Consider the following 26,448-nt stretch of genomic DNA (forward strand, 5'->3'; position numbering starts at 1 on the left):
CCTTCTCTGCATTGTGTAGTCACACTGGTGCTTCCTGCTTTTAAGCGGCCATCTTGGGATGGCAGCAGCGCAGCAGCATCAGCGCAGCAGTTCTTTGAAGGCTCATAAAATCAAATCCGGAGGAGTTAGAAAAACTCTTTGCGCAACTTTTAATCAGAAGGGTTCAATCTCTTTCCTGTGCTAGTTTGAAGCCAACACAACAAACGTGTTCAGAGGAGGTAATGTTTGAAAAAAGGTGACAGGTTTTTACAAAACTTTTGTTTTGAAGGGGTAATTGCCAACTTCTTGTTGATTTTTGCTGAAGGGTGTCATTTAATGAAATGTAGGTCTAAGTAAGACCTACATAGAGGTTTTTGTTTCATGTCTCTACGACATTCCTACCGGAAGTTACAAGCAGTTTTGTCTGTGTTTTCTTCCCAAGCGCAGTTGTGTCAGTGTTTTATTCCTAGGGGGTGCTAGAGCGCAATTTTGAGTTTTGGGATATGTTTTTTTATTAGATCGCAATTTTCACCAGTCCTGATGTGTGTGTCCAGTTTGGTGAGTTTTGAAGCATTTTAAGGGGGTCAAATTATAGCTCAAAGAGGCAAAAATGAATTTTTTTTTTAGGAAACTTTTGTGTTGAAGGGGTTTTTGCTAACTTCCTGTTGATTTTTACTGAAGGATGTAATTGTATGAAATCTAGGTCTAAATCAGACATACATAGAGGTTTTTGTTTCACGTCTCTACAACATTCCTAACGGAAGTTACAAGCGGTTTTGTCTGTGTTTTTTCCTAGGGGGTGCTAGAGCGCAATTTTGAGTTTCGGGTTTTTTTTGTTTTTTTTATTAGATGTCAATTTTTGCCAGTCCTGATTTTTGTGTAAAACATGGTCAGTTTTCAAGCATGTTAAGGGGGTCAAATTACAGCTAAAAGAGGCGGCGGAATAATAATAAAGAATAATAATAATAAAACCTTAGATATACAATAGGGTCCTCTGTCCCAAAGGGACATTCGGTGCCTAAATATGTTGGTTCATTTAGCCTACTGACGTGCATAGACAACGTCACGCTAACATCACGTGACACCTCTGATGAAGGCTGCAGAAGCAAGGTGGCCAAAACTTGTCCGGTACAAAACTTTACCTTACTAACTTATATAAATCAACCATTAATAAACACATTAGTAAATGGTGTCAATTCTTAAAATGGAATATTATTGCTTCTGCTGCTGTTTTGCCTTTGTATTGGTTCTTGTTTGAATGTGTAAGTGTATCTAGTGTATGCGTGTGTGTGAGAGAGAAAGACAAGAACACTCCACGAATATGTGCAATATGAATTTTAATATCCCGTCTTTCAACAATAGGTGTACAGTATTTGCAAATATACACAAATTAAACTGCATTAACCTGATGCAAAGCTAAAAACAACAATCTTATAAAAAAAATGCACTGTCAAACACAACCAAGCAAGCTGCTTTATAATAAAAGTCCGAAAACGGGTCATTAACACTCAAGTGGTATTTTTAATTGACGCGACGCAATGTAACACAATTTCAAGCTCACTTTTGGCTATTCTATTATATATTAAACTTTTCTCAAGTCAGTACCGAGTTTTTGTGTGATACAAATATTTGGCTTGGCTTTGCACTTTTGTATGTTTATATCAAGGAGCACAGTTGGTGTGCATGTGTGTGCATGCATGCATGCGGCAGCGGTGTCCAATACAGAAGTGGAAAGCAGAAGGCATCTTGTGCAAGTTACAGCAATGACGCGATGCCGCCTTTTATGTTCACTACTCCGCTTCATCTCTCAGTGTGAACCTGTGGGAAACAAAAACAGTCCATTAAAATCACATTTTTCTGTGGGGGGAAAAGTATAACCTTTGGGAGTAAAGTAGTGTAAGCAGAGGTGGGTAGTAATGCGCTACATTTACTCCGTTACATCTACTTGAGTAACTTTTGGGATAAATCGTACTTCTAAGAGTAGTTTTAATGCAACATACTTTTACTTGAGTATATTTATAGAGAAGAAACGCTACTTTTACTGCGCTCCATTTATCTACATTCAGCTCGCTGCTCGCTACCGATTTTTATCAATCTGTTAATGCACGCTTTGTTTTGGTTTTTCAGACAGACCTTCAAAGTAGGATCCATCACATGCCTGCGTTTCACCAATCAAATGCAGTCACTGGTGACTTTTGACTCCGTTTCACCAATCAAACAGAGCCAGGCGGTGATTAACTGCACACTTTTTTTTTTATAAACCTTTATTTATAATTTTCAACATTAACAAACAGTTGAAAATAATAATCAAAGTACAAAACAGCGCCAGGGGGTTGTAAATTCAAAGTAACTAAAATCAAATGCAAAAAAAAATATATATATATTTTTAATTATATATATATATATATATATATATATAAAATAAACAAAGTGCGAAGCCATATGCTCACTCAATCTCAGTAAATACCTTAAATTTGGAACACAGCATCATCGTTTTCACAGCCTTTTGGTTGTTAGAGGTAGTGTTTTTTAATGTAGAGTCCTAAATCTTTTTTTAAGGCACAAAAACAGGTCGGGTATTGAGAAACTTACATTTATGAATATAAAACTTAGCCAATAGTATAATGAGGTTGCAAAGGTAAAAAAAAAAGTCAATACAGTGTAAAACCAAATATATATTATTTAATACATATTATTGTTTTAGTTGCTTAAGAGATATCCTGGCTCTGAATTTGTTCATTGCTATTTTTATATTTTTGTGCATTCCTTGTTGCCGTCTTCATTAAACGAACAGGTTACTCATCAGTTACTCAGTACTTGTAGTTTTTTCACAACATACTTTTTACTTTTACTCAAGTAAAATTTGGGTGACTACTCTTTACTTTTACTTGAGTAATACATCTCTAAAGTAACAGTACACTTACTTAAGTACAATTTCTGGCTACTCTACCCACCTCTGAGTGTAAGTTACTACATTGGAATGACATTGTTGTTTAGCGCGAGTTAGCTGTCGGTGTCATGGAGTTCCAGTGAAGTCATTAAAATGTACAGTTGTCGTCGTAGTTATTGACCGAACATCGGTAGCAGAGGATGGCCGATTTTTTTGTTAAAATAAAACCAATAACGCAATTTTTTGTGAAAGTACCGAAAAGTATCCAAAGCATTTTTGGTACCGGTACCAAAATATTGGTATCGGGACAACACTAGTATGTTTCGCTTTAATGCAAATGAGCTTTATTTTTTCAGGTATTTCTCCACTTCTTGCAAAAACACTTACTCCACACTTGTCCAACATCATAGATGTCATATCCCATACAAGAACGTACGATCGAGGAGTGGTACAGGAGGACACAAACGCGTGCGATGCTAGCATAGCTATGTGGGTTAAAGTCATACTTGCCAACCCTCCCGGATTTTCCAGGAGACTCATGAAATTCAGCGCCTCTCCCAAAAACCTCCTGTAAGAATTTTTTTCACAAAAATCTCCCGGAATTCAGCCGGACTCATGCGGACATAAGTGGGGACAGCCTGTTTTCATGTCCACTTTCCTGTTATAGAAACAGCTTGCCTGCCCAATCACGTTACAACATCTACGGATTTTAATAAAAAACTGCACACACAAGGAGACGAAGCAAAAGGACGAGGAAGTTACAGCCATGGCGACGCCGTCTGTAATAGAGTGATCTATGTTGTCTGTTGCCATCTCCTGGTGAATGTTGGCTATAGCGTTATGGGGTTGCTTTTTGTTTGGCCAATGATGTAGGTGGTGTTGTGCACCTGACGGCAAGTGACTCTCGCCAGTACGCAAATGGCAGCACAAAGGTTACTCAAATAGTGAAAGGAAAGTGTTGTTGGTTTTTTTTTTTTTAGTAACCAGCAATCACAGTACAGTTAGTAGAACTGTGTTTTTATTACTGTGTATTTGATAGGTGCCGTCTGAAATTCAACTATTTCTTTTATTTATATATATATAATGAAATAAATATACTGTATATAGCTAGAATTCACTGAAAGTCAAGTATTTCATACATATATACAGTATATATGTAATATATATGAAATATTTGAGTTGGTGACTTATACTGCTCCCCTCTTAACCACACCACGCCCCCCCACCACCCAAAATCGGAGGTCTCAAGTTTGGCAAGTATGGTTAAAGTGCTAACATTAAACATTACACAGATGCCATGCTGGGTCAACCAATTCGCTGAATATGAACACAACAATCAAACTTACAGCTGCCAGGTCGGCAGCTGACTAACAGATAAATTAACAGAGCTACAGGCTGTATTTTAGAATGTGTAGCAAAGCCTGTTTTTTTTAAATAATCTGGTGGGCTCATTTAGTGAGGTGCGGGTTTATGTCCATGATGTCATGAGCGACTGATTGGGGACCTCTTTTCTCAAAAAGTGGAGCAAACATGTGAGAGAGGCGTTTTGCTCCTAAACATGCTCTATAGACACATTCATGCTAAATGGTAAGACGTCAGTGTTTTGGGGCTATGGACCGTTTGCCTGCGGGTGTCCTAATCAGGTTTTTGTTTGACTCAATTAAATTAATTAATTATCAATTAAAGGTTTATCTGCTATGCTCACCACTCAGTGACTCCAGAAATGAGGTCAACCTCTGCCAAGTTGATCTGCATCTGCAGGACAAGATTGTAATTGTTTAGGGAGAAGCATGGATGTCACTAACGTATACAGAACTAAGTCATACAAGAAATCATCACCTGTCCAATGATGTCGCGGCTTCTGAATGATGCAGAGTTATTCTTCACTGACAAGTTGAGGTGTCTGTGTTTTATTTCCTCCACAGTCAAGTTGTAGTCAAACCTAGAGTACAGGAAAGTCAACAAAGATGAAAGTAGAAATGTAAACATAACACCAAGTATACATGATAGTACACTTCAGTCACTTACCTCTCATTGAATTCGGGGTTGAGATCTCGTTTCTTTACAGCCGTCTTCCTCTTGGTGGCTTTGGTTTTGTCAGGCAGCAGTGAGAGGGAGACATAGCTGTCTACTGCGTCCTTACTGGGACACAACAAACCTCTGTACACGGACAAAAAAATGTTTCAGTCGCCATCTTCATTAATGTGGTTTAAATGAGGCTTTCTGTAGAGTCCATTCATGCAACTACTCCTGCTTTAAACTGAAATGTGGGGAATATGTCCTATTTGCAACCCTTTGATTACTTAAAGGCCTACTGAAATTAGATCTTCTTATTTAAACGGGGATAGCAGGTCCATTCTATGTGTCATACTTAATCATTTCGCAATATTGCCATATTTTTGCTGAAAGGATTTAGTAGCTAACATCCACGATAAAGTTCGCAACTTTTGGTGCTGAAGAAAAAAGCCTTGCCTTTACCGGAAGTAGCAGACGATGACGTCACAAGGGTGAGGGCTCCTCACGTCTTCACATTGTTTATAATGGGAGCCTCCAGCAGCAAGAGCTATTTGGACCGAGAAAACAACAATTTCCCCATTACTTTGAGCGAGGATGAAAGATTCGTGGATGATGATATTGATAGCGAAGGACTAGAAAAAAAAAAAAAAGGCAATTGCATTGGGACGTATTCAGATGTTTTTAGACACATTTACTAGGATAATTCTGGGAAATCCCTTTTTTTTCTGTTTTGTTGCTAGTGTTTTAGTGCGATTAAATAGTACCTGATAGTCACAGGGGTGTGTCCATCGGTGTGTTGACGCCAGTCTCTGAGGGAAGTCGACGTCAGCTGCATGGACAGCGCAAGCTCAGCTGATCTCTGGTAAGAGGCGACTTTTTACCACCATTTTCTAACCGAAACCTGCCGGTTGACAAGTGGTCGGGAACCATGTTCGCTTGACCGCTCTGGTCCATAGTAAAGCTTCACCTCTGGGAATTTTAAACAAGGAATCACTGTGTGTTTGTGTGGCTAAAGGCTAAAGCTTCCCAACTCCATCTTTCTACTTTGACTTCTCCATTATTAATTGAACAAATTGCAAAAGATTCAGCAACACAGATGTCCAGAATACTGTTTAATTGCGCGATGAAAAGAGATGACTTTTGGCTGCAAATAGTGCTGCGCTAATATTTCCTGATAGTCCGTGATGTCACGCGCACGCGTCATCATTCGGCGACGTTTTCAGCAAGAAACTCCGCGGGAAATTTAAAATTGCAATTTAGTCAACTAAACCGGCTGTATTGGCATGTGTTGCAATGTTAATATTTCATCATTGATATATAAACTATCAGACTGCGTGGTCGGTAGTAGTGGGTTTCAGTAGGCCTTTAATGTTGTATTTGATCTTTATGAACATATTATCATGTCCTTTGTCTTATCTCCACACCATAAGCAGCTGTGATTGTAATCCAAACCCGCCCTACACACTGCCAGTACTGTGCACTTACTTATCTAACAGAGCAGCTCTCGTCTTTTTGTTGTATGACTTGACTATAATGACAATAGAAGCACAATATTTATCCCGGTACAAAAGACAAATAAACGGTGCGTTTATGTTGGCCATATTTTTTGTATCTTTTCTTCATAGAGTATTGGATACGTGACATCATGTCATTTGTAAATGCTATAGTGGACAGTGAGAAGATTAGGAGGACGTATAAAATAGTTTCAAATGGATGTGTAAGGAGGGAAGGGTGATCTTATGTTCTCTACTGCTGCACTTTTGATGATTTCTTCACATCATCTGTGAATACAACTCATGTATTAAATCCAATGTGAAGGTGCAGGTGTAGTAGCCCTAAGTAGGCGCCCACCTGCAGGCGTGTACGATGACGCTCAGCTTGCCTTCTCGCGAGTCGAAGTAAAGCGACAACTTCACCTGCCCGTTACCAGATCCACTACCAGCAGTGGCACAAGGCAGAGTCCCTCTACCGATCATCTCCACCATTCTGGACTCCAGAACCTGTGGAAGAGCAAAACAAAGTTGTCCACTAGCGTTGTCCACAGTGCATGCACTACAGCCAGGCCCTCCAGGATATCGCAAGCTTTTATTGGGATTATTGGAGCCTTAAATGTCTGGATTGTTCAGCAAGTTGCGGGAAAAAATGTTGATGTTTTTAAGCTTTTTTTCACAATAATATTGTAGCTCCACGGCAACACAGCAAAGTTCTTTTTTGTAAAATGGGCGTTTATTGACTCCTTCTTGCTGGATTCAAGATTGCTTATTGTCATAGGCACAGTTAAACAGACAGTTTGCAGTACAATGAAAATCTTACTTTGCTAGTCCACCCTTCAACAAGTTGCACGGTACTTAGCTAAAAATAAAAAATTAAAATAAAGTATATACAAGGCACAGTAAGTAACATAACATTATTGCACATTCTGATTGACAGTCAACAGTATAAATATGGAGGTGACCTTGGGTCACAGCAGCAGTTAAAGTGTCTTTAGTGATCAAATGTGAAAGGTGTCTACAGTGATGGTTCACAGTTCGGGGCTGGTCAAGGTAGCTGTCTTTTGTTCAAAAAGACCATCCACGCCAACGCCGTGAGAACTTGCAATTACAGTACAATACAGTACATTAGACTTTGAATTTACATCAATAAACACTCGGAAATAAATGAAATCACAAAAAATACAATACCTCGTTGGCTGCTTATAACCAAAAGAGGTTCTAATAATCACTTGCTTGAAGTTTTACACAAATCATCGAATGCACTCAGGAGCTGAAGACAACGTGCTGAGGCACCCTCTCCTCTTGCATGTTCTGCCTGGTTTACGGTCCGTGTGGTCTCAACATTACAACAATTCTTCCGCTTTGCAACACCATTAACACAATACATTTACATTTTGCTCAGGAGATTTTACAATCACACATTTTCTAATAATATTGTATAACTCTGCATTATTAACTTATTTATTAATATTTATTTATTTATGAAACATATTTAAAGTATGCAAACTCTCAGAAAAAGCTACAAATATGGTTTGAGTGTGTAGTTGATAGAGTCAATCTATGACTTTATGAATTTTATCATGTTTTGAGTGTTCCTTGTAACATTAACCTAAAAAAGGACAGAATTTCAACAAAAAATTTAATACAAATACAGTGAACCTCGATTCATGCAATTGGTTCTCGAACAAGGTTGGTGAATGGAAAAGATAGTGTAGTGATGAATCTTTCCCCATAAGAAAGAATATACATTTAAATGATGGGTTCCAGCCTCGCCAAAAGTCCAGATTTTAGTGAAGGTTTGCTACACAGTACTGTATATCAAACAGAGAGAGAGTGAGGCAGAGAGAAGTGAAGTGAATTATATTTATATAGCGCTTTTCTCTAGTGACTCAAAGCGCTTTACAAAGTGAAACCCAATATCTAAGTTACATTTAAACCAGTGTGGGTGGCACTGAGAGCAGGTGGGTAAAGTGTCTTGCCCATGGACACAACTGGAGTAACAAGGATGGCGGAAGCGGTAATCAAACCTGGAACCCTCAAGTTGCTGGCACGGCAACTCTACCAACCAAGGTATGCCGCCCCAGAAGCTCTTCAATGCAAGCAAGCACAAAATGCCTGCCAGCGGACCACACAAACAATCAATCGATTCCTTTATTGTCATTGTCATAATAACATGTCTTTGGAAGTGGGAGGAAGCCAGAGTACTCGAAAGGAACCCATGCATTCACGGGGAGAACATGCAAACTCCACACAGAAAGATGCCGAGCTCGGGATTGAACCCCAGACTACTCAGGACCTTCGTATTGTGAGGCAGACGAACTAACCCTCTACCACCGTGAGGCCCATATAAGACATGTAGCAGGTAAAACACACATTGTTAAAAGTAAAACGAAAATTGGAACATTTTGTTACAAAATTCAGACATTTCACTGAGTTTGCGCTACGTGGGCGATTTTTACTGCGCTAATATTTGGCATCAAGCCAAGCAGCTGTGCGCGCGTCTATGAAATTTTCACGGTAAGTGCATGTCCACTGTATGAGAGAACCTAAAAAGAAAAATCCAGAAATCACAATCTATGTTTTTTTAACTATTTGTGTGATAAAGCTAAAAATAAGTATTTGAACACCAACATTGATATTTGGTAGAGTTGCCTTTGTTTGCAATTACAGATGTCAAACGTTTCCTGTTTTTCTTCACCAGGTTTGCACAGACTGCAGGACGGATTTTGGCCCTCTCCTCCATACAGATCTTCTCTAGATCAGTCAGCTTTCTGGGCTGTCGCTGAGTAACACAGACTTTCAGCTCCATCCAAAGATTTTCAATTGGATTTAAGTCTGGAGACTGGCTAGGCCACTCCAGAACCTTGATATGGTTCTTACGAAGCCAATTCTTGTTTTTCCTGGCTGTGTGCTTTGGGCCATTGTCATGTTGGAAAATCCAGCCACGAATCATTTACAATGATCTGACTAAGGGAAGGAAGTTTTTGGCCAAAATCTCACAATACACGGCTGCAGTCATCCTCTCCTTAATACAGTGCAGTCGTCCTGTCCCATGAGCAGAAAAACACCCCCACAGCATGATGCTACCACCCCCATGCTTCACAGTAGGAATGGTGTTCTTGGGATGATACGCATCATTCTTCTTCCTCCAAACACACATAGTGGAATTATGTGTCCACATCTGTCCACAAAACTTTCTCCCATGACTCCTCTGGGTCATACAAATGGTCATTGGCATACTTAAGACGGGCCTTAACATGTGCTGGTTTAAGCAGGGGAACCTTCCGTGCCATGCATGATTTCAAACCCTGACGTCTTAGTGTATTACGAACAGTGAACATGGAAACAGTGGTCCCAGCTCTTTTCAGGTCATTGACCAAGTCCTGTCGTGTAGTCCTGGGCTGATTCCTCACCTTTCTTAGCATCGTTGAGACCCCACGAGGTGACATCTTGCTTGGGGCTCCACTCCGATTGAGATTGACCGTCATGTTTAGCTTCTTCACTTTTCTAATGATTGCTCCAACAGTGGACCTTTTTTCACCAAGCTTCTTGGCAATTTCTCCAGAGCCCTTTCAAACCTTGTGGAGTTGTACAATTTTGTCGCTGGTGTCTCTGGACAGCTCTTTGCTCTTAGCCATGCTGAATGTTTGGGTCCTACTGATTGTATGGGGTGGATAGGTTTCTTTATGAAGCTAACGACCTCACACAGGTGCATCTGATTCAGGATAATACAGTGGAGTGGAGGAGGACTTTTAAAGGCGGACTAACAGGTCTTTGAGGGTCAGGATTCTGGCTGATAGACAGGTATTCGAATACTTATTTTCAGCTGTATCACACAAATTGTTAAAAAAATCATAGAATTGGATTTTGGGATTTTTCTTTTTAGGTTATCTCTCATACAGTGGACATGCACCCACCGTGAAAATTTCAGACCCTTCCATGTATTATTCTAAGTGGGAGAACTTGCAAAATAGCAGGGTGTTCAAAAACTTATTTTCTTGACTGTATATATATATATATATATATAGGGCTTGGAGATATACGCGATATATTGCGGGTTTGTCATTCGAGTAGTTGTTCTCACGCAGTTGTTTTTAGCTGCGGGCATTTTACTACAGGCTCTCCTCGCTCTTTCCTGTGTATCCTTCTCACAGACAACCAGGCGCACATTCTTACGTATGTCACATACATATACGTCCTCGCCGAGCAGAGAAGTAGCGGCGTGGTTAACGTTAGCTGTGATGCTAGCGGGTTGTAGCGAGAGAAAGAAGGTGCGAATCTCGTAACAAATGAAGGAAGAATTAATTCCCAAGAAAAACAGCACAGGGTCCATCGTCTGGCGGTGGTTCGGCTTCAAGCGGGAATATGTCGAATAGACAACTTTAATTTGTCAAGTGTGGGGCACAAGCGTTGCTACCAAAAGTAGCATTACTGCTAATATGTAGCATCATTTGAAAAGTCACCTGCTAATAACTTTAATAAATACCGTTTTGGTAAATTGACTTAGTTTTGATTTCCTTCTCTGCATGAAACTTTAAAAGTAGCATATATTAGTGCAGTATGAACAAGAATGTTTTAATGTACACACATAGAATCATCATACTGCTGTGATTATATGCATCAAGTGTTCATTCAAGGCTAAGGCAAAATACCGAGAAATATAACGTATATCGCGATATGGCCTAAAAAAATTGCGGTATTAAAAAAAGGCAATTTCGCCCAATCCTATATATATATATATATATATATATATATATATATATATATATATATATATATATATATATATATATATATATATATACATATATATATACATATATATATATATATATATATATACATATATACTGTATATACATATATATATATATATATATACATATACACACACCTTTTGAGTTTTACATATACATATTAGTGTGGCGAACACTGCTTCACTATACACACTTTTCTATTTACAAACCATGCTCAAGGAACAGTTAAGTTTGTAAATCAAAGTTCCACTGTTTTTATAATTGCAGAAAGAAACCTCTTCAAAAGCTTCCTAAATGTTTGCTGTCAGCTCTGTTGTCCACATTTTGCAAATATTCTCTTTTTATGTTTTATTTGTCCATCCTAAAAATTTAATTATGTTTCAACACATTTACCACCTCACGTTAAAAGCATTTGTGAACTGGTGAAAGTGATCTGTAGCTGTACTTTTTGTCGGTAAAATCAGAGATTATTATCACACTTCAACATGTCTGTCATGTACTGTAAATGCTGCCTCTTTGTTAGGTCAGCATTGCAAATGAAAATAGGTTCTTACTGGACTTACCCTGGTTAAATAATGGTTGAATAAATATATAAATACATGACAACTATGAAATGTGTTGCTAATTGTTTGTATGCTACATTACCCAAAGGCTAAGAGCTGTAGACAGGAAACAGAAGTGTTTAAGCTTTGAGGAAGAACGACAATAGTGCCGTGTGAACATGTTGCTCTTCCTGCTTCGTCTACACCAGAAACAAACTTTGTTTAGACAATATATGTGTGCGTTTGAGCCCCACTCTGAGACAAATTTGATTGGCCAAAATGTGAGGGGAAATGTGGGCATTGGACAAAGTTGCAAGGTTGCACATTTATTGCGAGGATGGGTTGAACTTTAAGTGAATTGCCGCCACTGCGACTTAATGACATCCTGGAGGGACTGTGTAGTGTGCTCGGCGTGTATTGCAGTTGTGTTTTCAAGCCAACCTTGAGTTCAAGCCTGAGCAGGACTTCACTGTCAGCTGTTGCTCCATCCAGATGGAACCATTGATCCAGGATCAGCTGTGGCTCAGCCAGCAGTTCCCTGACAGAGACCACCAGCGAACCTATGGGTTGGTCCCAGCCACTGGACAACTGCAACACAAATTCTAACATGAGCATGGCTACTTATTAGCACAGCTAACAGTAAACATGTCATCTTGCATTACCTTGAGCACAAGCATCTGCTCTTTAGGATCCCGCACAAGGAAGTAGAAAGACTCCCCCCACTGAGGATTGGTTGTGCGGTCACACAGCTGGACAAACAGAGTAACCAACAGATAAATGACATTTTCCGTGGTGTATTGATTCACCCTGTAAGAGTCTCACATTGGTTTTGTAGATTGTGTCTCCAAGCACAAGCTCTGCTCCTGCTTTGGGTTCCTTTCCACTCTTCTTTAGCTGAAAAAGCGGACATCATTTATGAGGACTTTCATAAATGATGAGAGTCCTTAACAGCAACTCCAAAGAGTCCTTAACAGCAACTCCAGATTATGATGTTAACAGGCGACTTACAGGTAATGAACGTGCTCGTTCCACATGGACAAAAAGCAACGCGGAAGAGGGGAGCGCTTTGTTCTTGAAAGCCTGGAGAGACTGAAGCTGCAGTACCTGCACGTGCCAGAGATCACATCTTCATCGTATCGCATTCAACCTAAAAAAAAAGAGGAATGCCTCTCTGTATGATGCTGATTCAAACCTGGTCAAGTTGGACAGAATGCGACACAGTAGGAACCCACTCTAGGATCAAGTGGACCCGCCCGGACTTCACATCATTCAAGGTGTACCACTGTAACAACAAGTATGGTTAGCCACAAAAGCTAAGCTAACATACTTGTGTGTATGAGAAACCTGGTCTATGAACTGTGATCGCACGACATCGCTGAGCTTCACACTCAACCTGAGAGTCATGACAAACATCACAATTAGTTATTCATCCACCACTTGAACTTATTGATAGACAAACAGAAGAAGCTTAGACACACACCTGCCCAGAAAGTCATCAGAATCTAAATCTTTATCAAAAGCTTCAAGTTGGATGTTCTGGACATCGCAGCTCTTCAAAACCACCTGTAGAGAGAACACAAAACAACAAATCTTGATCTTAGGTCTCAATATGATGTGACTGTTTTTTAAATAGCCACCAGTTTTATAATATTTTTACTAACAAGCTATATCACAGAAAAAAAGCCACAATTTTACTCAAGGATTTGCAATACATTGGTGTTATCAGGACAGCCGACACTTCTTTCTCACTCTACCTGTACCCCAGCCTTGCCGGCCAGGGCAAGTTGGCTCAGTGGAATAGTGGTTAGAGTGTCCGCCTTGAGATTGGTAGGTTGTGAGTTGAAATCCCGGCCGAGTTATACCAAAGACTATAAAAATGGGACCCAATGCCTCCCTGCTTGGCACTCTGCATCAAGAGTTGGAATTGGGGGTTAAATCACCATAAATGATTCCAGGGCGCGGCACCGCTGCTGCCCACTGCTCCCCTCACTTCCCAGGGGGTGATCAAGGGGATGGGTCAAATGCAGGGGACAAATTTCACCACACCTGGTACTTTAACTTTAACTTTTTCCCCGGCTGGCAAAGCTAGGCCTGGTTGCGTTGGATCAAAACAACAGTCTAATATCCACTTCTTCATAGCTGATTTAAAGCATCAGGCGGTTCAGCAGGGTCCATAGATGGCGTGACAAGTCTTCTTTTACCATGCTCTCAGGTCCTGAATGGGAAGCTGGATGTGACACAGCCCAGCTGTCTTCCACGTGTGTGCCTTTTAAGAGAAGGTGCTGTTGTGTGTGACGTGTGCAACAGAAGCAGAGTGAAGGCAGTCAAGCTAGAGTCTGGAGTGTCTAAACGTGATTTGTTGCAAACAGATTTTTGGCATCGCTTCGAATGCCATCATGGTGACAGATTTAGGGTCCAAATTCTCAAACGACCGTACCATTCAAATTTATAATGTAGCCAAAAGTCTTACTCATATGTCTGAATAAAGTTTTTTTTTTGTTTTTGGTAATCAATTATGTTTTTTTTACTTTTCAAATGAATGCTATGTGGCATCGCAGTTTTGAATTGGCCTAACTGTGGTAGGAGATTGTAGTAGTGAATGTAGTCTTTTTGTTTACTCTTCAAAAGTGATTATTTATGGAGAATACTAGGGGTGTAACAGTACACAAAAATTTTGGTTCGGTACGTACGTCGGTTCAGAGGTCACGGTTCGGTTCATTTTCGGTACAGTAAGAAAACAACAAAATATAAATTTTTTGATTATTTATTTAACAAATTTGCTATATCTTCCATCCATCCATTTTCTACTGCTTATTCCCTTTTGGGGTCGCGGGGGGCGCTGGCGCCTATCTCAGCTACAATCGGGCGGAAGGCGGGGTACACCCTGGACAAGTCGCCACCTCATCACTGCTAAATCTTCCACCAAGAATATTTTTCTTAGTGGAATTTTTGATGTGAAGTAATCGGAAACTTGTATAGGTCAATAATTCATAATAACATTGATTTTATTATATTAATATTATGTTTTGAGCAATGACAGTTTGAAAGAAAAAAAAAACACCTTTGTTTTATTAGTCAACATTGCAACTTTTTCTAAATTACATTTAGCCTTTAAGCTTTTTTATTTCACTTTTGTTTGTTTTTGTTTATTGTAATAGTATTTTTAGAATGTGCCGTGGGCCTTTAAAACATTAGCTGTGGGCCGCAAATGGCCTCCGGGGCACACTTTTGACACCCCTGCTAGAGATAATAACAAATAAAATCTGATAAATCTATGGATAAAGAGCAGAGCCTGGAGACGCATGCGCGTTTATCATAACTCTCTAGCTCTCTCTCTGCTCCGCCCTCACGAATGTTAACGCTGCGTGCACCTTTTTTTTTGTTTTTGTTTTTAACCCCTTCTTAACCCTGAACGTACATCGAAAATACACGCAACCCTAACTTTAAATGCCGGATATTCGGGGCATTTAAAAAACTCCACCTGGACAACGCCGCAAAGAGCACATATCCCGTGAAAAGAGGAGGTATGGTCAGTCTATCGTAGCCCAATCGTTGCTAGCATGCCGATGTGTGTTGTTTTTTTGATTGATTGAAAGTTTTATTAGTAGATTGCACAGTACAGTACATATTCCATACAATTGACCACTAAATGGTGACACCCCAATAAGTTTTTCAACTTGTTTAAGTCGGGGTCCACGTAAATCAATTCAACGTGCGGTGCGCTACTTAATATGTCCGTGTCGTTCGGTACACCTCCGAACCGGATCGAAACGGTTCAATACAAATACACGTACCGTTACACCCCTATAGAATACAAATCTTCACATAACTTGTAAAATATTGACAACACATTATATGTCATTATGTAATGATAAACCTGCTTGAACTTCACTTGAATTGGTTGTATCTTTTATGCTGACACTCAGGCTCCCATAGCCAAATCTACTTCTGTTCACCGAGAGTGTTAAAAGTATACTCACTAGACTGCAGTCAGTCCTATTACCTCTGGTGTGTTACACCAGTAATATTAAAAAGCCAAAAGAGGCCACATACAAAATCTTAAGTATGGCGTTTACCTCATACATCTCGTTCCATGTGGGGTTGAGGTTCTCCTTGATGACATGACTCTTGAATGTAACACTTCCAACGCTGACTTTTACATAGGGGTCACTCTTGCCTTTTACCATGCCGCCCATCAAGTTGTCCTTGGCGACCAGACTCTGAGCCTCCAGCAGGTGAATCCTCAGCAGCCCCTACAGAGGATGCAGATGTTAGAAAAGTGTTAATCAAAATAAAAAGACTGGGAAATCTAGGATTTAGCCATTGGGTTTGCTTGTGAACGCGGTAGGTAATGAAGTCTACATTAATTTAGGACCAAAAACAAAGCAGACACCTCAGTGGCAAAGTCCGGACTGGGGCTGCAGGTGTTCTGTGGACAAACGTCATCTTCTGGCTTGGAGGGTTCAGCGGGAGGACTAGTCACTGAGGACCAGGCCAGGTCATCCAAACCAGCACTGCACACACGCACACGGAAATATAAACTTGTTTCTTGTGTTCTGACACCATAATCTTGTTATCCCGATACACTCACTCATCCGCTGTCCTGTCCTGTTTAGGAACTTGTAGGTCCAACAGTGGGTCATGCAAATCTTCTTTTGCTGTGTCCTCCACCAACTAAGACAGATTTAAGGAAGCTTGAAAAGGTGAACAAACACAAGCATGTGTGATATAGGACTCACCGGAGCATCAGAAGGCTGAACTGTGATGGTCCCCACGTCGTCTTCCACTGCATCCGAGTGCTTCAGCTGACTGGTAAGTGCAGAGATACTGTGGGGGTTAAACAGATAACAGCTCACAACAGAAAATATCAAGATTGAATTGATTAGTTTGTAGCCTGAGTGTGAAATGCAATAATAATAATAATAATAAATCACTGACTCATCCAATGGCAGCTTTGAGCCACCTTCCTTCTCTTTTGAAGCGGGACCACAAGGCTGTGGAGCTTCAGTCATCCTTGAGTTCAAGATCTGTCAGCAATAAACATCCTCGTCAATATTCTGTGTTTGATAAGCAATATTACCATATTGTAAAAAGGACGATCCAACTTATATGGGAGGACGAGAAAGGTGTTCTGATCAGGGGTTTTAGTAATTAATGAGATTGGCTGATATTGATCACATGTATTAACTTTTTCATCAGAATTATAAAAATTAAAAAGACAGGAGGACATTTTAGAAATATCAACACAGTATTTAAACTACCGTATTTCCTTGAATTGCCACCGGGGCGCTAATTAATTTAAAACTTCTCGTCACTCCTGCGCTGACCATGCGGTAAAAGTAAGCATGCGCAAATTATTTTAAAACCTCTTCTCACTCTGGCACTTACCAAAGGCATGTAGTAAAAATTTGAGTGTGATGTAAGCTTGGACCTTAAATCCTACTGAATAGCTTTTAATCTTCTTCCCTTTATGCTATTTCAAATTACCGGTATTGAAATCAGCCTCCTCCATTTTGAAAATGATGACAGGGGAAGTGTCACTTGTGACGTCACAAGTTTGACCAGGCGGCAATACTAAAAATGTGCTAATTATTTTGCGAAGCAAGTTTGACCCGGCGGTAATTCAGGGCAGGCGCATGCTATATGCCCTGCGATAATTCCAGGAAATACGGTAATTCAATATTTTCTTTTATTGCATACAATTGTTTCAGTAAAATTAAATCAGTAACTGAACAAAGGCAAAAACAATGTAGTACGCTTTTAGATCCTTTGACGTTTTTTTTTTCATCAAAGTTCTCCAGTGTCTAGGCTGAGTTGGTAAACCATAACAAAAAAATTGTTATCCTCTCTAGACTGGGGTTCTTCAACGTTTTCAAAGCCAAGGACCCCCAAACTGAATGAGGGATGGAGTGGGGAAGCCCAATTTATATATCCTGTAAAAAATTGTGTTTTTAAATTAAATTGATAATCAAGGTACAGTGGGGCAAAAAAGTATTTAGTCAGCCACCGATTGTGCAAGTTCTCCCACTTAAAATGATGACAGAGGTCTGTAATTTTCATCATAGGTACACTTCAACTGTGAGAGACAGAATGTGAAAAAAATCCAGGAATTCACATTGTAGGAATTTTAAAGAATTCATTTGTAAATTATGGTGGAAAATAAGTATTTGGTCAACCATTCAAAGCTCTCACTGATGGAAGGAGGTTTTGGCTCAAAATCTCACGATACATGGCCCCATTCATTCTTTCCTTAACACGGATCAATCGTCCTGTCCCCTTAGCAGAAAAACAGCCCCAAAGCATGATGTTTCCACCCCCATGCTTCACAGTAGGTTTGGTGTTCTTGGGATGCAACTCAGTATTCTTCTTCCTCCAAACAGGACGAGTTGAGTTTATACCAAAAAGTTCTATTTTGGTTTCATCTGACCACATGACATTCTCCCAATCCTCTGCTGTATCATCCATGTATCCATTTTGGTACAAGCAACAATATCATTCTTCAGGTTTTCTTTTTAAAATGCAAGTAACTGCCACTATTTCTAAACTAAACTAGAGTGTTGGATCAATAGAATAGAATAAAATAGAAAGTTCTTAATTAATACCAGGGGGAAATTCAGCAGTATTCATGTTTATTTAAATACATCAAAGTGTGTGAGAAAATTCCACCGGCTTATAAAAAAATATTAAATTCTCATCAACCAAAAACTTCACAACATCCTGAAGTACCTCTGCTGTTAATAACTGCTTTCTTTCTGCTGTTCCGTCTACACTTCTTTAACACTCATTTCTTCTTCAGCGATTAACATGCCTTCTTAGCTGCTCCAGCTTGCTCTTGTATGTAACAAGTTTAGCATTGTCCTCCAGTGACAGTAATACTCGTGAGAAATGTAGTTTATTTGCCGCAAAAAAGGTGTTGATCATTACGTTAGAGGAGCTCCACACTGTGTATAAAAATCTTAATTGCTGTTTTTTTTAATGGTGTACAACGGCAATCTTTATTTACACCTTGTGACAAAAGTGAGCCATATGTTTAAATAAAGCACAATGTTTGGAAGCAATATCTTAGTTTATAGATGCAAGTGTCTCTCATGTTCTGGCTGCATCATTGTCCCACCTTAAGTTCAGCCCTGAGTAGGATCTCACTCTCAGGCAGGGCTCCATCCAGATGCATCCACTGATCCAGGACCAGCTGAGGTTCTGACAGGAGCTCCTTCACAGGAACCACAAGTGATCCCATTGGCTGGTCCCAGGCACTGGAGAGCTATGACAACAGCATCGCATGTCACACTTGGTCAGTAAAGATATGCTGTAAATAGCCCGTATTAATATTTTACCATACCTTGATGACCAGCATCTCCTCAGCAGGGTCATGGATTAAAAAGTAGAAAGCCTCGTTCCACTCAGGTGATCTGGAGCGATCACAAACCTTCACACACCATTGAAGTAATATTAGTTAACAGTAGTTTTTTTAGTTCTGTGATTTTTTTTTTTGGACCTAAATGTAAAGTAAAAAACATTCTTTGCTGTGTAAGACAAAAGTTCAGAGTAGTCTTGTGAGCACAGTGTGGCTAATATGTCTATGCTAATCAAATTTGCAATCAAAAAGTGAAAAATGTGCACATCTGACAAAGTACCGGTAAGTCTGCAGCAATGGTCAATGTGTTTTTATGGATGTAAAATGTTGACTATACACATTTACTCATATTATTGCCAATGTAACAGTTTTAATATCTCTCTTGTAAGACTGGTGAGATTTATTCATGCTTATGTCTGCAACTGATCTAACATTTTTGTTTACTGAGCCTGAATTGTATCCTGGAATGATGCATATCATTCAACTAAGCTTTTAATGATGTATAACACGTTTAGACAAATCTGCTTTTGTCATTAATGGCGGGCCATCAGAACAACATAGTCTGGGCTCTGTTTTTTGATTATACCATAAAGCTCAGGAAGAAAAAGACACTTTACCAACTATAAATAACTATTATGAAAATGTTTTAACCTCACTTACAGCTGACATGCATACAAAAAAACATGCTGTATTTGTCATACCTTTGTTTTGTAGCTTGTGTGGCCAAGAATAAGCTCCGCACCAGCCTTAGGCTCCTTTCCACTTTTTTTAAACTTGACACAGAAGAACAAAATGTTTGTGTTTGCCAACTATTACGGAGCGGACTTCCAAATTTCTCCTTTCAGAAAACCCCGACAAAGGGTTGACTTACTGGTAAAAGGTGCGCTCTGTCCACATGAACAAATAGCAGCGCTGCAGAGGGAACGGTCTTGTTGGTAAAGGACTGACAGGATTGCAACTGCATCACCTGCAAGGTGGATCAATTACTTAAAAATACTCTTAAGAGAGAAATAAATAATAAATGAATATTACAGAAATAATTGCATATGAGGACATTCAGGGGAGATGTTGCACACAAATGGCACATTTAGGCTGCTTTTGCGCTTGTAGATCAGTACTCTAGCACGCAACACATGGAAAAAAGAGGATTCCTGTACTTTTGGCATGTGATTAAAGACCTACTGAAACTCACTACTACCGACAACGCAGTCTGATAGTTTATATATCAATGATGAAATATTAACTTTGCCAATACACATGCCAATACGGCCGATTTACTTTACTAAATTGCAATTTTAAATTTTCGGAGGAGTTTTTTGTTGAAAACGTCACGGAATGATGACGCGTGCACGTGACGTCACGGACTGTCAGGAAATATTAACTCAGCACAAGTTACGGCTAAAAGTTGTCTCTAATCATCGCATAATCACACAGTAATTTGGACATCTGTGTTGCTGAATCTTTTGCAATTTGTTCAATTAATAATGGAGACTATAAAGTACCACTGCTGTCTTTAGCACCGAGACACAGCCGGTGTTTCTTTGTTTTTAACATAGAGCGGTCAAGCGAACATGTTTCTCTACGTCAACCAGCATGTTTTTGGATGGGAAAATTGTGATATATATATCTTACCGGATACATCATTGGATTGTCATCCTGCAGTAGCTGTTTAAAAGGCAGCTGTGAGCTTGGCTCCTCGGCTTCTCTCTGAGACACTGCGTGTTCACCGCAGCCATCCGACCTCGGGGTATGTCTTTACAATCTCACTAAAACACTATTAAAACAATAAGCAGATAAGGGATCTTCCAGAATTATCCTAGTAAATGTTTCTAATTACATTTTAATTTTCCTGAAGGAATCAATAAAGTAATATCTATCTATGTATCTATCTATCTATATCTGAAACGCTCACACTGCCGCCGCCCGGAGCCGTCGCTTTTTATTTTATTTTTTAATTTTTTTTCTAGTCCTTCGCTATCAATATCATCATCCACGAATCTTTCATCCTCGCTCAAATTAATGGGGAAATTGTCGTTTTCTCGGTCCAAAAAGCTCTTGCTGCTGGAGGCTCCCATTAAAAACAATGTGAGGATGTGAGGAGCCCTCACCCTTGTGACGTCATCGTCTGCGACTTCCGGTAAAGGCAAGGCTTTTTTATCAGCACCAAAGGTTGCAAACTTAATCGTTGATGTTCTCTACTAAATCATTTCAGCAAAAATATGGCAATATCGCGAGATGATCAAGTATGACACAGAATGGACCTGCTATCCCCGTTTAAATAGGAAAATCTCATTTCAGTAGGCCTTTAAATACTGCAAATCATTATGTATGAGTTTTTGTGATGTAATTTAAATGTTCCAAACCAAAATATAATCTGCTGGATTAAATACGTATCTTATTTTTGTATCCGGCTACTTTTACAGGCTAAGATTTCACTAAAAGCATTTGAAATATACCTTAAAAAGCACTGTTGTCGCACACGCACGAGACAGCACTTCCAACAAGTTTTCTCTTCTTACATATTCATCATGTCTGCATTATTTGTAACACTACTCCATGTCTATGATCTGGGAACCGATAGAGTTCACCTGCAACCGAACCGAATCCTCTCGCTGCTTGTTTAGTGCATTTTATGGTCCTGATAATCGCGTTCAGACTTGGACCAAATAAACGGTAAGAGCCGAGCAAACACACCAGCGCGTCCCCTTTCCACATTTTCTGTTACAGCCTTATTCAGAAATGGAATACATTCATTTTTATCCTCAACATTCTACAAACAACACCCAAAAATGACAAAGAGATAAGTTTAAATTAAAGAAAAAGTTTTATAATTTAGTCAAATTAAAAATACACATGTACCGTGTTTTTCAGAGTATAAATCAAATCAACTTTATTTATAAAGCACATTTAAAAGTTACCACAGAGGTAGCCAAAGTGCTGTACAATGGACAGGTTAAAAGATAATACGAGGACCAAGCAAACAACACAACACAAACAGAACACGATAAAAAAATAAAAAAAAACATAAAAACAGGTTCACAGCAGGTGTATAATGGGGCGTCATTGCAGGATGGATATCACTTAGTGTTAAAAGCCAAGGAATAAAAGTAAGTTTTTAAGAGAGATTTAAAAACAGGAAGAGAGGAGGCTTGTCTAACACTCAGAGGTAGGTCGTTCCAGAGCTTGGGAGCAGCAGCGGCGAAAGCTCTGTCACCTCTAAGCTTCAGCCTTGTGTCAGGGACCGTCAGTAGCAACTGATCGGCTGATCTTAGGGATCGGGTGGGGCAGTAAGGCTGAAGGAGGTCGGAGAGATATGTTGGCGCGAGGTTGTTTAGACATATAAAAACAAATAGGAGTTTCAAATTGAGTCGATAATGCACAGGGAGCCAGTGAAGGGACGCTAATATAGGGTCGCTCCGGAGTATAAGTCGCACCTGACGAAAATGCATAATAAAGAAGGAAAAAAACATTAAAGTCGCACTGGAGTGTAAGTCGCATTTTTTGGGGAAATTTATTTGCTAAAACCTAACACCAAGAACAGACATTTGAAAGGCAATTTAAAATAAATAAAGAAAAGTGAACAACAGGCTGAATAAGTGTACGTTATATGACTCATAAATAACCAGAAGGTGCCAGGTAGGGCTGTGAATCTTTGGGTGTCCCACGATTCGATTCAATATCGATTCTCGGTGTCGCGATTCGATTATCTATCGATTTTTTTCGATTCAACGCGATTCACGATTCAAAAACGATACTTTTCTGATTCAAAACGATTCTGTATTCATTCAATACATAGGATTTCAGCAGGATCTACCCCAGTCTGCTGACATGCTAGCAGAGTAGTAGATTTAAAAAAAAAAAAAATGCTTTTATAATTGTAAAGGACAATGTTTTATCAACTGATTGCAATTATGTGAATTTGTTTTAACTATTAAACGAACCAAAAATATGACTTATTTTATCTTTGTGAAAATATTGGACACAGTGTGTTGTCAAGCTTATGAGATGTGATGCAAGTGTAAGCCACTGTGACACTATTGTTCTTTTATTTTTATTTTTATAAATGTCTAATGATAATGTCAATGAGGGATTTTTAATCATTGCCATGCTGAAATTATAACTAATATTGATACATTTGTTGATAATATTCATTTTTGTTTCACTACTTTTTGGTTTGTTCTGTGTCGTGTTTGTGTCTTCTCAATTGCTCTGTTTATTGCAGTTCTGAGTGTTGCTGGGTCAGGTTTGGTTTTGGAATTGGATTGCATTGTTATGGTATTGCTGTGTAGTGGTTTGTTGGATTGATAAAAAAAATAAATATCGATTAAAAAAAAAATGAGAATCTATTCTGAATCGCACAACGTGAGAATCGCGATTCGTATTCAAACCGATTTTCTCCCACACCTCTAGTGCCTGGTATGTTAACGTAACATATTATGGTAAGAGTCATTCAAATAATTATAACATATAGAACATGCTATACTTTTACCAAACAATCTGTCACTCCTAATTGCTAATTCCGATGAAATCTTATACGTCTAGTCTCTTACGTGAATGAGCTAAGTCATTTTATTTGATATTTTACGGTAATGTGTTAATAATTTCACACATAAGTCGCTCCTGAGTGTATGTCGCACCCCCGGCCAAACTATGAAAAAAAATTGCGACTCATAGTCCGAAAAATACGGTACATGAGTATTCACTGCTTTTGCTCAATACTTTCTTGATGCACCTTTGGCAGCAATTACAGCCTCAAGTATTCTTGAATACAATGCCACAAGCTTGGCACACCTATCTTTGGCAGTTTCGTCCCTCTCAAGCTTCATCAGGTTGAACGAGAAACATTGCTGTCATCTAGGAAGTCTCTGTACAAGACCAAAGGCTGTGAATACTTGATGTATGCACATGTGATTTTTTAGTTTTAATACATTTCCAAGATAAAAAAAAACAACTTTTCACATCATCATAATGGGCTATTGTGTGTAGAATTTTCAGAATCAGAAGTACTTTATTAATCCCAGAGAGGAAATTAAAAAAACGACGAAATGCCTTATTCCATTTTGGAATAAAGCAGGTGTGGAAAAAGTGATGCGCTGGTTCGGTCAAAAGGAAATGTTGTTGGTTGCTCTGATAGTTTCCTTTACTTGGTACACATCTGAACTTGATAGTGAATACTTTCTGAATGCACTGTGTGTTGAGGGATTGTGGATATAAATGAGCATCCTTGCCAAAATATATTAGTAAAAAAAAAAAACAAGTGCAAAACAAACAAAGCTTTTCTTACTTTGTCCAGTGCACCATGATGAGACACTGCTTGAACCCACTCCAGTATGAGACGAACACGACCAGACTTCACCTCATTCAAAGAGTACCACTGCAACATAACAAAAAAGGTACTGAGCCACAGCACGGTGATACACCACGCCATCCAGTGAGCGACTGACTCCACTTACCTGGTCCGTGTACTGGGAGTGGATGATGTCGGCCACATTGACGTCGCACCTGCACAATACGGACACAGTTACAAACCTGAATAGTTTTTCATGTTTTGTTGCACCCTCACCTTCCTAGAAAGTCATCTTTGTCCATGTCTTTGTCATAAAGCTCCACATTTACTTTCTGGCCTGGCCGAGGCCTCAGCACTGCCTGTTAGATCCCAAAGACAACGCAGCGATGATCCTTTATATGTTGTTAATATTGTCACATGACAACATCGTGATCTCTGTATCTTTAGTTGGTAAACATCCAACTGGTTTCAAATAATAGTTGACACAAGGTAATAATATAAATTGTACAGTATATACAGGGATGGGAATTTTCCGCGGATCCGCGGAATTCCGCCGATTTTGGCGCTGCCAGGGTCATTTTTATAATATAATGCCGATGTGTGAAGGCACCAGATTGGCTAGCTCTACTATCAGCTGACGACATCAACCAATAACATTGCCCGTTATAGGCATCTGCACGCGTCTTTTGGCGAAAATATCTAGTCCCTGATCCTCAATTATTGTGAGAGTTTCTGAACTCGTATTCTGTTTGTATTGGTTGTGTTTATCGGCGACTAATCTGGAAAGAAAACACAGTAGCTCTCAATTAACACGTTTCTTTATTGACAAAACAGTTTCAGACATGGTTAAGCTTATTCAAGATAGGAATGCTTCATTAGCGAAAGATATCGATAAGGGCGTGAGAAAAAAGTGGAACTGGGCATGGCTCGATATATCTATCAAACTGAAGGTGAAGATTAACAACAATATTGTAGAAGTAGACGATGAACCGGGACGTGCTCAGTGCTTGTATTGCAAGGACATTGTGAACTATGGATCTCGGGGAAAGGTGGCACTCTTTGACCACGCGAAATCGGCAAGGCATCTAAGTAAAGTGAGTTTACGGAGAAGTAATTTTTCACTGGGATCTGCCTTCAAGCTGAAGTCAAACATCGTCACAAATGCAGCCTCTAATCATCTATCGAAACCCCCCACCTCCGACTCGGCTCCTCTCACACCAATCTACGACAGACAAGTCCATTAGGAGGTACAATACACGATCTTATGTATTTCAAAATTTTTATATCTTGAATTCTGGTTAATTCATTTGTAGGCCTATTTTTGTCTATAATCCAACAGTGTGCAAGAATTTGATATATGTGTAAACTTGTATATATAAATTTCATCACATGATACATTTTTATGAAAATATTTGCTAATGTGAAATTTTGGTCAGGAGAATATTGTTAGATTTTGACTCAAAATAGCAGGAAATGCATCCTAAGCTAACATAGTTTTCAAAAATTTTCCGGGGGGGCATGCCCCCAGACCACCCTAGCAGGCGAGTGCACTCGGGTGCGGCCTTCCGCAAAGCGGTGTTTTAGGATTAAAAAAATTTCAGCTGATTTTGTAAATCTTCATTCCCATCCCTGTACATAGATCCTGAAACTTTAAAGCAGGGGTTGGCAACCCAAAATGTGGAAAGAGTCATATTGGACCAAATATACAAAAAAAATATCTGTCTGGAGCCGCAAAAAATTAAAAGGCTTGTATGCAGGTAAGTGTTATAATGAAGGCAACGCATGATGTAGGTGTCTATATTAGCTGTATTAGCCTACTATCAAAGGCTGACGCAAATCTTTGTTTACAGAAATGTGGTATTCTAATTTTTATTCTACACATTTTTGCAACATTGGAAATCATTAGTAAAACGGAGGCTTCTCACAGATATGAGATAACTCCTGAAAATTAATGTCTCAGAATGGCCAAAGGTACAGTTAATGTGTCATGAGACATGCAAATATAAATGAAATACAGACGACATAAGTAAAGGAAATTAAATGCGCTCAAATATACCTACAAACGAGGCATGGTGATGCAATATGTACATACAGCTAGCCTATTTAGCATTTTGACATCGATTAGCTTGC

General features: G+C 39.3%; 1 protein-coding gene across 1 annotated transcript in view; it reads right to left on the reverse strand.

The window, feature by feature from the left end:
• Positions 1-1,299: 1,299 nt before the first annotated feature.
• esyt1b (extended synaptotagmin-like protein 1b) overlaps positions 1,300-26,448 on the reverse strand; it is an 87,024-nt gene continuing 61,875 nt past the window's right edge. Inside the window, exons 29-52 of the mRNA XM_061875135.1 lie at positions 24,595-24,677; positions 24,485-24,533; positions 24,316-24,405; positions 19,903-19,998; positions 19,733-19,804; positions 19,017-19,103; positions 18,792-18,938; positions 16,616-16,704; positions 16,417-16,504; positions 16,269-16,351; positions 16,071-16,191; positions 15,754-15,930; positions 13,158-13,240; positions 13,022-13,070; positions 12,870-12,959; positions 12,686-12,781; positions 12,500-12,571; positions 12,340-12,426; positions 12,119-12,265; positions 6,737-6,885; positions 4,898-5,029; positions 4,709-4,811; positions 4,575-4,624; positions 1,300-1,797 (exon numbers count right to left, since the gene is read on the reverse strand). Coding sequence (XP_061731119.1) covers positions 1,770-1,797; positions 4,575-4,624; positions 4,709-4,811; positions 4,898-5,029; positions 6,737-6,885; positions 12,119-12,265; positions 12,340-12,426; positions 12,500-12,571; positions 12,686-12,781; positions 12,870-12,959; positions 13,022-13,070; positions 13,158-13,240; positions 15,754-15,930; positions 16,071-16,191; positions 16,269-16,351; positions 16,417-16,504; positions 16,616-16,704; positions 18,792-18,938; positions 19,017-19,103; positions 19,733-19,804; positions 19,903-19,998; positions 24,316-24,405; positions 24,485-24,533; positions 24,595-24,677 — 2,268 coding nt within the window. The 3' untranslated portion in view covers positions 1,300-1,769. The remainder of the gene's footprint in view (positions 1,798-4,574; positions 4,625-4,708; positions 4,812-4,897; positions 5,030-6,736; positions 6,886-12,118; positions 12,266-12,339; positions 12,427-12,499; positions 12,572-12,685; positions 12,782-12,869; positions 12,960-13,021; positions 13,071-13,157; positions 13,241-15,753; positions 15,931-16,070; positions 16,192-16,268; positions 16,352-16,416; positions 16,505-16,615; positions 16,705-18,791; positions 18,939-19,016; positions 19,104-19,732; positions 19,805-19,902; positions 19,999-24,315; positions 24,406-24,484; positions 24,534-24,594; positions 24,678-26,448) is intronic.

The sequence above is a fragment of the Nerophis ophidion genome, linkage group LG16 (genome assembly GCF_033978795.1).
Source record: "Nerophis ophidion isolate RoL-2023_Sa linkage group LG16, RoL_Noph_v1.0, whole genome shotgun sequence".
NCBI lineage: Eukaryota > Metazoa > Chordata > Actinopteri > Syngnathiformes > Syngnathidae > Nerophis > Nerophis ophidion.